The following is a 12,118-nucleotide window of genomic DNA, read 5'->3' on the forward strand; positions in this document are numbered from 1 at the left end:
TAACTTCAGCCATTTTTATTTTTTTTTCCAGTAGGATGAAGAAGCACTTCAGTATATCAAGCAGTTTCTTTTCTTTGTCATGATAGCAAATTAAAATCAACCAGAAATGTGAGGAAGAAGCAGTTTTTTCTGGTTGCATGACAGGATGGGGAGTGCGGAGTTCCATTTTCTGATACTGCCTTTGTGTGAACAAGAAGTAGGACATAAGGACTGGGTCAGTGGAGTGAAACAGCTATTGCCAAGGACATGATACCCACACTATGCGATTGGGAAGGTAGAGTGGAGAGGTTTAGCTACACCTAGCTAATATATCAGTTTCCTTAGACTTGCTCTGCTATGGCTTGTAAAGCCTTTCATGAGAGTGAAGCTATGTAAAGCTCTGTTTTGCTGTTCTTTGATGTACTGTGAGGTCCATAAATGATGTCACTGGTGAGTCACTCCTGGCCAGGGCTCTGATCACTCTCCTGCTAAGCAGTCTGCCCAATTCTCCATGCGATGTACCTGCCACTCCAAGAAGCCCATATGCTCTTTTCACAGACATAACTTCCCCATTTGGAAAACTGCGTATCATAGATTTCACTAAGATATACACAGAAACAAGTGAGTACAAAATTGTCTGGAATGGAATCTCAGGCAAACTGTACATACGCCTACTGAAAAGCCCCAAACAGTAGGACTGGGTTTATGTTTCAGAAGCACTGCAAAGGAAAAATGTTCGGTCTTGGAGTGTTTTGAATCAGTGACTCCACATAGAATTTATGGTGATTTATAGCGCACCAGCTAGTGAGGCTGAAATGTCACTGCTGTATTCATAGTTCAGAACCAACAAACAATGTGCCTGATGCCTTTCTATTTATTCTGCTTCTGTACAGATCCAGTCTCCCTCCTAGCAGATTTTAAAGATCCTCAGTCTTCTGCAATTGTATCATATAGTTGTCAATTCACAGATTTGACACCTATTGTGCTTTTGGCAATGGACTGTTTCTTTCAGTGGTAACATATTGCCCTACTGGGTTTCAGGAAGGATGGCAATTAGAGCTGCTGAATGTTGGGAAATCTGGAGAAGTTCAAAGATGCAGTTATGAATCAAGCCTCTTGTGCATGTGCTGGAAGCCCAGTGCTCCAGCTGTGTTAGATTCCCTGTGTGCATGATGTGTGGCCTGGCTACATGTACAAAGGCAGTTTGCCTGGACCACAGTTGGTTTGCAGTGTGTAATGTGCAGAACAATTATGTACATGTACTGAGTAAGGTGTGCAAGATATGTCAGTGGTGCAAACTGCTTCTTGGTATTATTTCTGCTTACACATCACTTTGGTTAATAATTCTTTTTAAATGATATATGTGAAGTAGGTATATATTTCAAACCCAAGGGAGACTAAGGACCACCTGAACTGGTCATACAAGCCTGTAGAGTAATTATTCTCATTACTTCTGTCTGAATAAAAAAAGGACTGGAAAATCCACTTCTTGCTCTATTTTGATTTTGGTATAACTGCCCAACACACACTTGGTTGGAGAAGAACATTGTGACCACTGTACCAGAATGCTATATTTTAACATCATGGAAATATTTTAAAAATCTCAGAATATGCTTGGGATTCATTTAATTCATCTAAGCATAATCAGTGAACATAAATTACTTGTCCTAGATCCCTCTGTGGACAGTAGAAAAACATCTTTCAAGAGGGACTACTCCCATCCTAAGCTATGTCTCCAAATTTATTTGTGCAAATAGCCCTTGGCCATTGACTATGTCTCTGTAGGGAGCCTGAACAATTCATTCAGATGAATTAAGTAAGCTGCAGGTGCTGAAAGCTGGGAAATCGGATATGATGAAATTCTAAACTCATCGCAGACTGTGAGTGTTATGCCTGATGCTTGATCTATTCAGCATGATTTATTTAAAGAATTATTTCATGCTATTAATTTTCCATTCTGTTTGTAATGGATTTAACAAAAGTTGCTAACAAAGTTCACCATTACCTCTGATACTGCACAGGAGGTTGCTTATTTCTGTTGCCTTACCTGTACTAATTTTGTTCTCTTCAGTCTTCTGGTACCAGTATCACAGTGGATATCGCTGTCATGGGAGAAGCACATGGGCTCATTACAGACCTTCTAGCAGATCCTTCATTGCCTCCCAATGTGTGTACTTCGCTGAGAACAGTGAGCAACCTGCTTAATACGCAGTTAACCTTCCAGGCCATCCACAAACCAAGGGTGAATCCTTTGGTGTCCTTCAGTGAGAACTACACTTGCTCTGACTCAGAGGAATGTCCAGAGAAAGGGGAAAAACTAGCTATTCCCAAGGTAAGTACTGGACAGTAACTCTGACCTTTCTTTAAGGGATAGCACTAGATTAATGGGAGATCTCTTTAGATTATCATTTTATGCACTAATCATACTCTCCAATATATGAACAGTTAAACAGACTGTGGTTTTCATAGCAAGACAATCCCTGTGTATCTTTCAACTCATGGCCAGCTAAACTCTGGTTCAGGCATCTTTAGAAGATGATATTTGTCAAAAGATAATTCACACAGATGATGTGCATGTTTTCTTCGTGGGTGTTGGTTGGAGCGTAAGAGAGAGAAAACTGATCAGGAGCAGAATAAGCAAAAGCCTTTCAGCATCTGAATCACAAGTCTGCCTCATTAATTCTTACACAGAAAGTCCCCTCACGCTCAAAATATTTGAGCCGCTGCATGTGGGGTGACAATCAAACTCAATGAACAGCAGGGTATTAAGTAGTAATGTAAGGGACCTTTTTGCCCACTGTGAAGGTTGAAATTTTACATTTTTGTACGAATTTCAGCCTTTTCTTCCTTCCCTTAGCCAGGGGTGCAAAACCTGTAGAAGTCAATAAAAAAGTTGCTAGTGATGACCTCCATGGGCTTTGGACCGAGTTCAAAATGATATACCAAACAAACAAACAAAGATCACAACAATACTTAGTATGACAAATATTGTGCGCTCATGAGAAATAATCTTGAGACAAAAAAGAATACTGAACTGGAAAAATATATATATTACTGCCTTGACAGATGGCTTCAGGAATGCTCAGGAATTCAACAGGGATATTATCATTGTTAACCATCCACATTTAGGAAGTTAGGAGCTAGAAAGAATATATCAGCTTTGAAGAAGTTTGTATTGCATGTTCATTGCTAATTAGCTGTCCTGCGAGGCCTGCATTTACTTTCCAGACCAAAACCAAACTACTTTTTTCATGTGATTTCACATGTACAATTAAATATATTGCACAGTAAATGCTTTTAACATTTGATAGTTCAAATGTCACAGACAGCATTCATTTTAGCATTTCCTGCCATCTGAATTGCAACACTTGTGATTCTTTTTTAAACCTATTTTAATGATGATAATTATTACTTTTCTTGCCTGTGTAGCAACTGCATATAAGTGGATGTTCACAGGTTTTGAAGCACATGTTCCAGTTAAGTTTAGTGTACGTGTTTGTAATGGCTATACTCTAGGCTGTAAGGAGAAGAATTACATGGAAGAATACTGCCATCACATGAGCAAGCACAGTGAACACATACCAGTTTGTGATTGCATAACACCCAGTGAAAAGAGAAATGAAGGATGAAGAAATGAGTTAATGCTACAGAGGAGTAATTTGACTGAAGAATTCACTGACCTGAATGCATTATGGTTCATAAAACTAATGTTTGCAGTCCTTTATTTATGTGTCTAAATATAGATTTAGGGTCTTTACCTTAAGCATCTGACACTGAGTATCTTGGGTATGGAGTTAACATGTTAACATATTTATCTGTATGCTTGAGCTTCAGACCCACATGTATCTTCCATCTTATCTCTCTTAACCCTCTGACAGAGTCAAAGCTCTCTATTGCAGAGACGTTTATTTTAGTTCTTAACTATAAAAATGACATAATAATTACAAGGAAAACGTCTTATAAAATCACGGTAGAATCCTCCACAAAGACTCTTTATCATCATCCCTTATTATCTGTCTGCCTTTGAAAGCTTTGGAAAAATGATACAAGTCCTATTACTGGAGAAAAGGAAAAATCAGATGAAAGAAAAATGTAAAGTGGCCAAGAAAAATCTTCTGTAAAGTGTTGCTTTTTGTAAGTTTTTCAAAACGTCAGATCATGAAAGTTTTATTATAAATTGGGGAGGTATAGCAGGAAAAAAAAAAAAAAAAGAAGCTTCCCTACCTTATTTTTCTTACAGCCTTTCTTGCCTTGCCCCTTTGATGTCTGAACATTCATGACATTTTAAATCACAGAACAGTTGAGGTTGGAAGTACCTCTGGAGATCATCTAGTCCAATTCTCCATCTCAAGCAGTTTGAACCTGGAGCAAGTTCTCTAGGATAAACCTAGTTCAGGTTGCTTAGGACTATGTCCAACTGGGTTTTGAATATCTCCATGCATGTAGAATCTACAGCCACTCTGGGAATCACTTCCAGCGTTCGATCATCCTCACAGTAATTTATTTTTTTACATTTAAATGGAATTTCCTGTATTTTTGTGCCCACTGCCTATTATCCTGTCACTGGATACCACTTCAGAAAGCCTGGCTCCATCTTCCTTCCCCTCCTTGCATTCAGGTATTTATTCACATTGATAAGATCTCCCTTAAGATTTCTCTTCTCCAGGCTGAACAATCATGGCTCTCTCAGCCTATCTGTGTGTGGCAGATGCTTCAATCCCTCAGTTGTCTTTGTGGCCCTGATGACATGCCTTTGGCCACATCATTTCTAAAATTTCTAAAGAGCACTGTCAAAACTGGCTGACTCCAGTGACCTCCAAGTGTTGAACATGTATGGCTATGGGGCTGTGGATGCATAGCTTTTCTGTAACTTAAAATAGGGAGGAAGGTCCAGACTCTCCAAGTGTTGAAAGCACCAGCCTGTGCTGATTTCGGTGGGAGGTAGGCACTGTAATACCTGGGTAAATGCAGACCAAAGGTACCTCACCAAGTATCATCAGGCAGAATTAATCAAATGCTAGCAATGTTTTTCTACTGCATGTTTAAAGCTTTTATAAGCCTATATAAACTCTAAGCAACTGATTTTTCTCTAGCGCTTACGGAGAAGTTTGCCTCCAGGACTGCTGAGACGAGTGTCCTCCACTTGGACCACAACAACATCAGCCACAGGTTTACCTACACTGGAACCAGCCCCAGTGAGAAGAGATCGCAGTGCCAGCATCAAACCTCATGAATCATCTTCATCCAGGTTACAGATTACTTCATCTCTCTTTTATGATTGTCTTTGGGCATTATTTTTTTTTAGTTTTGTGCGGTGATGTCCATCATTTAAAAGTGCTGACTCCAAAATATGGAGTTAGAACAGCTCCATACTGTAGAAAAGGAACTGCATAAGTAGAAGAATAACTTCCACACATCTCCATGAGTTGGGTTACCAAAGAAGTGGCTTTCTCAATTTTAGTCAGATCATTTCCAGTTTGCTACCTATTACTGGGAAGCAAAATGGAAAAAAAAGAAAAAAAGAAAAATATATTTAAGCTAGCAAAGTGCAGAATTACATAATAAAATTGGAAACAATAAAAGGTTATGTGGTTAAAGTCCTCTTGATATGCAGATTGAGGTTTCCTCCATGGATATTGCTTAGCCAAGAGGTGAATCTAACAGGTAATCCAAGTGCTGAACATCACTTTTAAGAACACACATAATGATGTGTCCCTGTCAGTAAACCAGTTCGTCTCCACCTTCTATAGTCAATAACTTCCAGAACACAAACCCTGATTTGGGGTAGCACTTCCTAAAATATGCAGTTCAGTGTTTTTCTGTCCATAGAAATAGTGTCACAAGACCCTACAGCACTGTACAAGCCCTGTGTCTCATGTACATACTTAATTCCAGAACATCATGAGTGCTTAGGACTCCCTAAATGAACTCATGTAAATACAACACCAGCACTGGATGGTAAATGAAAAACATTGAATTAGATAAGTCAAAAAGTGATTTAACAGAAAAAAGGGGGTTTAATCTCTAAGTAGATTTGTTATCATTGCTTTATTTATTTATTTATTTTTAAGTGTAATCTAGGAATAAAATTACAAAGGAAGAGTTACTACCAGAAGATGAAAGCAAAGCTGAAAATGAAAAGGGCAACATCAAGGTTTCCTGCAAGAGCAGGTGCCACATTCCCTAATTTTGAAGCAGCGTTTAGCTTCTGGTATTCAGATTCAGGTTTTGCCATTGTATTGTAATTTTGATATAGAAACAAACTCAAAAGCTAAAGTCATAATTCATGTTTCTGTCAATATGCACAAGACTTCAAATGTTGTTCCACCAGTAGATGATGTTTGAAAATATTCTTAAACCCAACTATCTAATCTAGTGAAAAAGTATTTCCTTACTTTCCACAAGAAGCAAATAAATACAGCTGTTTTATAGGGATGCAAACTGTCGTCTTCTATTTATGATTTATTTACTAATTTATTTAAGATGCCCCATATTTTCAAGGGTTCTGTAAGCAGATGCTGATACTGAGAGAATCACAACTACAAAGTAATACTTAATAAAGCCTTGAAATGGATTGCAGCAAAATTTCTGGAGGAAATGTACATTAATTGTTTGTCTTGCCAGAAAAAGTTCTAGATTCAATAATGACACATATACTTCATAAGGGTATGTTCATATAGCGCATCGTAGAAACAGAGCACTAGATCCACAAAGAGGTTTACATGGACCAAGTTAATGCCTAATTCATGTTGTGCTCAAACCCAAAATTTAGTTCCAGGTTGCTAAAGCATGTCCCTGAAAGTGTTCCAGAGTTACCCAGAAGCACAGTAGTCCTCACTTTTCTGAAGAGATGGGTTTTTAGCTAATGGCTATAGTTCCTCATGACTAACTATCTAAAATAGATATTTCCTACTTCCACTCATTCTCTTTTTCTAAGGGCCTAATCCATGGACCAGTATTATAAAATACATAAGCCTCTCATGTAATTGAAAGAGAGAAGTTGAGCCTGCTTACAGCCGATAGCTGACTGGTTTAGTGCATTTGTGGAGGACTACCCTAACCGAGTTGCCCCCCGGCCTAAGGTGGTTTAGACAAAGGTTCCTCACATTTTTGGACTTCCATGCTATGAGGTAGCCTCAGGTGAACTGTGTTTAACCCTCCATGAGGGCAGCAGCATGTAATCCAGTAGCAACCAGTGAAGGAAGGAGTTGAATTGCTGTTAGTCTTTTGAGAAGGATGCTTGTCTGTGAGAAAAGAGGCTTGGGTCCTAGGCATCATTAACTATGATATATGGCGTAGCTATTTCAACAGGATTTCCTCTTTTCTGGCTCCATTATTGTTTTTTATTATTATTATTCCAATCAGAATGGAGCAGAACCTTCAAAGGGAGGACGGAGAGTAGCCAGCCTTGCAGCCTAGTAGTTACAGTGCCACCCTGCAAGAATGAAATTCAGGTCCCCTCCCTACCTCACCAAGGGCTATGATCTTGGAGCTGTTGGGTGAGGACAGAGTATGCAAACATGCTTTGCTACCAGGGAAGGAATTGCAGAGCAAAGGCACTGAAGTCAAGAACAGAATTTCAGGCTGTGGTCTCAGAAAACTTATGTTCTTTTTTCCCTTTTTCCCTTTTTCCCTTTTTCCCTTTTTCCCTTTTTCCCTTTTTCCCTTTTTCCCTTTTTCCCTTTTTCCCTTTTTCCCTTTTTCCCTTTTTCCCTTTTTCCCTTTTTCCCTTTTTCCCTTTTTCCCTTTTTCCCTTTTTCCCTTTTTTTTTTCTTTTTCTGCAATTCAAAATCTGGAGCCAGTAGTGGAGAATACAAAAGGACCTGAGAAGGCCCAACATCCTCAGTGTTTGCTGTTGGATAGCTTGCATGAATATAGCCCTAGAGCACTATTTTTCTTATACAGGGAGGCTAGGTGCTCAAGGCAGTCTGCAGAGTACACTTGAATGTCTGGTGCAAGAAAAATGCATGGCTAGCCAAACTTCCCTTTGCAAGGAGTCCCATGTATCTAAGTAAAAGTAAATATAAAGAAGCCATAACCAAATGGAAATATTCTTCAGTTACCCATCTGTGGTTCCCAGGGTGAATTTGATTTATACTGTTGATCCCAGACTCTCACGTAGTATGTAAGCACCCTAAGATGGAAATCCAAGGGGGAAGGAGAGCTATTAAATATTATTGTTGGTCCTTTTCTACAGTTGTTATATAACTATGCTTGATGAGCCAACTAAGCAGGCTATCAATTCTTCCTACATTTAATGTCACCAATTGTATAATTATAGCTCTGTCAAGCCTCCCAGCCTACTCTATGCAGTTCTTCTTTTACAGTAGGAGAAACAATGAATTCCAGAAAGGGGAAAAAATGAAGCCCATAAGTAAGTCTAGCTTTAAAAATTCTGGCAGACCAATACATATTTGCTTTCAAGGAAAAGAATTTTGAACTGAAGGGGAAAAAAATCTTGATTATCTGCCACTTCCTCTGTACCAAATTCAAGCATGCCATAGAACACAGAAAAAGAGTCTTTTCATAGTCTGGAAAATCACCTCTGGTTATAATAGTCACAGATTTCCAAAAATCACCCTTAGAAATCAATGAACACCCTTAGGAGTTGGACTCAATGATCCTTATGGGTCCCTTCCAACTTGGGATATTCTATGATTCTATGAAATCTCTGTTTAAGATTAGGAGTCTTGTTTTCCTGTATCCTTTTGTCACTAAAACGTTAAGACACGTTCCTCTTATAGTTTCAAATGATTTGGAAAAAATAACAAAGCTTCCATACTCCTGTCCTCAGTCATCTCTATATCGAGTGGATTTCCCTTAAGAAATCAAATTATGGGTTTGGGGTAGTTTTTTGTTCATGTGTTTGTTTTTGTTTTTCTTTATGGTGGGCCAGTATTTAATATTTTTTCTACCAACTGACAACACCTCACCCCCTCAAAAAAAAAAAAAGAATTTTCAAAAGACAAAAAACATTTTTATAGACAGTGCTTACTCTTCCAAAACAGTGAAGTGTTAGTAGAGTTAAGATGATATTACATACTTTTTTTCTTTCAGAACACATTTTTTTGAAGTTTGACTAGGACTAAGCTGCTTTAAAAGGCTGTCTTCTGCCTTGTATGTCTTCTTATCACTTGGTGAGGGAAGGATGCAAGACTGTGAAGAAAAAAGTGGAGACTTAGAGGCCTAGTGGATCTGTGCAGAGAAGCGTTTGGCCTCATGATAAAACTCAGTGCTGCATCATTGCAAGAAGCTGACATTTGATGAGTGCCATTCCATAAACAATGATCAATACAATTCTCCTACATTACAAAACTATTTTGTCTCTTCTGGTATACAGCCTTAAGGCTGAAACCACGCACCCATTTTGTATATAGAACCAATATTTGTTCATCATTGCCACACTCCTTATTACTTCAGAGAATTTAGCTTGGATCCATGATGAACGTCTGCAGGGTCTGTTGGCAGGAGGTTTTTTTTGATTTGCACCATGTACTTAAACTGGTGACAGCATGAAGTGCTTCACCCAGCAACAAGGCACACCACTAGTGGCATCAGTGCAGGGCTCTGCTGAGCCTCTTCTGGCTTCCTGAGGAGCTCTTCTAGTGCCCAAAGGGTTAATGGATATCTGTCTTCACAGTTGCAGTAGAGACATCGAGGAGACTGATTTTTCATTTATACTGAGAACTTCTGGTACTTCTGGTTGTTGTAAGGAGGCATTAAAAGAGTATAAATTTAACATATTTCAAGTCTACTTTTAAGCCTCTTTGTACTGTCAGAACAATCTACCGAAGACATCTTTGTATAAATAATGTGAATAGGGCTAAGCATTGAAGGAAGTCCAGCTTTGGAGTGCCTACATTGTAAACATTTTTTTTCTGAATACTCCTCACAAATAACAATTCAGCCAGCAGATAGATGCTGGTTTCCTCCTCAGCAATATTTTGCCATCTCAGTACCACATTGTTCTTGCTGTGGCTTCTAATTTCTTCAGATTTTCCCTGTAGGCTTTTCCTATGTCAAACAACGTTTGTTTGCACTCTCATTTTACAGCACTGACTCCTGGAACAGCTCCCTTCTGATGACAATCACAAAGAGCCGCTCCTTCTCCACATCTTATGCCATGTCTCCTACCAACAACCTGAATGCCAAAAGGCAGAGCCGGCAAGGTGAGTGGGTACCCATGACTTTGTCAGGCTCACTTAGCTCCCAGAAAACTTGGTGATTAGCACATGCAGCTGCTTTTGGTCTCTGTGTCTCTTCTTGTTTTTCCATCAGTATGAGTATAGTAATTTACTTTATTTAAAAAAGCAGTGGCTTAAAATACTGTAACTCACAGTGATGCCATTGTAAATGTTTTGACATTTGTGATTTATAGAGGTTAGTCATGACATGATGTGGCAAGTGTTATACTAAAGCTAGTTCTGAGTTATATCCATGCAATTCCAGTGACTACAATGGGGCTGAGAAAAGAGTGTTTTCTATAACATAAGTTAAATTAAATGCCTTTGTATGTTGCCTCACTGAGATTTCCTACATAAGCCCATTTGGAGCTGGAGGCAGCATGTGACCATTCTTACACAAACATGTCCAAGACAAATCCATTATATAACTCATAGGTCTGTCACTGTATGTTCATTATCAAAAAAGTTCAGGTAGCTCTTACAGATCTTTAAAGAAGAGAGACATGTTTTGTTTTGTAGTTTGTTTGTTTGTTTTACTTAGTTTGTTTTACTTACTTGTAGGGCCTTTAAAGAAACAAATTCTCTTTTAACTGAGAAGAAATGGAGAAGGTGACTTCTTCACTGATAATGGAATGTTCAGTAAGACAGTCATGAAGTAGTCTTAATCTACAATAGCATGGTTCTCTTCCCTATACAAGGGAGCGATAAGATAAAATTTACCCATGCTTTAAACTGCAGTTGAAAATGATCACAAGGCCTTCCTTTTTGTTTTAAATGAACCCATTTTTTTGTTTGTTTGCTTCTTTTGTTTGTTTGATTTTTGATTGGTTGGTAGTTGTCGTTTTATTTTATTTTTCCAAACATAGAATAATGCTGGGATAATGTTATTCAGAGGTTCTGGTCACTGAGACATCAGATGGAAATTGATACATGCCTGAGGCCTGAAATTGAAAAAGTCAGGGAATCCAAACTTAGAAATGAATTTAAAGATATGGCTGCACAATTGTTCTGCATATCTAGCTCTGTCACATTACATCTCTTTTTCAAACTGAAGAGTCTATTAAATCTCTTCTTGTACGGAAGCTGTGTTATGCCGTAGTGAAGATTAACTAACCCAGTATTATCTTAAAAGTGTAGCAAAAAGTCAAATTAAAAAGAAATAAAAATAAACTGGAATATAATGGAGATATACTACCAGGAATCCAGGAATTTATTGTAGAATTTAACAAAAGCAATTTAGATTTGTGATTTTCAGAGATGAACCCATTAACTTGAAAAAGCATAGTTAATATTTTCTACTTGGAAAACGAGACTTAGCACACATATCAGTCAGATTTATGTTTCATCTGTTTCACTTTCAGAAAGCATTAGTAGCAATCTTTGCTGCCCAAAGTTGTGAGCTAACCAATGATGAAAGGAGAGCTCCGTTCCATCACTAGCAATTCCTAGGGGCACCAATTCACAGGAGTAAAAATTTTGGCCCAGATTTTTATGCTGAAGATTGATATTTTGATGCTTTAAAATATTTACAGTCATGCACTTTTAATTATGATTTGTTTTTATGTTCCAACTAAAGAATAGTTTCAATTTGCCGTAATTATTATCAATTAAACATTTGTGTATTTAGGTGATGTTGAATCTCAAAATTACACTGTAGCAACTTCACAGATTATTTTTAACTCCTGGATTGTCAACAGTAAATCATATTTTAAGCTGACATCACAGTAAGTTATTGGGATAAAATGCTGCAACTTTGCACGTATATACTGCAAGGTTAGTATATCATAAACTTAGATCAATATAGGACCTTATTCTAAGTTAATTGTGTCTGGAATGCATTTAGGTAGTGGGCACAATTCAAACATAAAACCAGTTTGAAGTTCCCAAGGTCTTTGTCATTCAGCTCCGAAGATGAGCATGGTAAATGAACTGGGGCTGTGTTCCTTCAAACTTTA

The 12,118-nt window shown here is 38.1% G+C and overlaps 1 protein-coding gene across 6 annotated transcripts in view; it reads left to right on the forward strand.

Moving 5' to 3' along the window:
* The window catches only part of PDE3A (phosphodiesterase 3A), a 264,104-nt gene that overhangs the window by 209,705 nt on the left and 42,281 nt on the right, over nt 1–12,118 (forward strand). For all 6 annotated transcript variants that reach the window (XM_048048597.2, XM_048048596.2, XM_066999483.1 and 3 more), the window contains 3 exons: nt 2,051–2,311; nt 5,073–5,227; nt 10,033–10,148. In XM_048048597.2, coding sequence (XP_047904554.2) covers nt 2,051–2,311; nt 5,073–5,227; nt 10,033–10,148 — 532 coding nt within the window. The remainder of the gene's footprint in view (nt 1–2,050; nt 2,312–5,072; nt 5,228–10,032; nt 10,149–12,118) is intronic.

The sequence above is a fragment of the Anser cygnoides genome, chromosome 1 (genome assembly GCF_040182565.1).
Source record: "Anser cygnoides isolate HZ-2024a breed goose chromosome 1, Taihu_goose_T2T_genome, whole genome shotgun sequence".
NCBI classification, from domain to species: domain Eukaryota; kingdom Metazoa; phylum Chordata; class Aves; order Anseriformes; family Anatidae; genus Anser; species Anser cygnoides.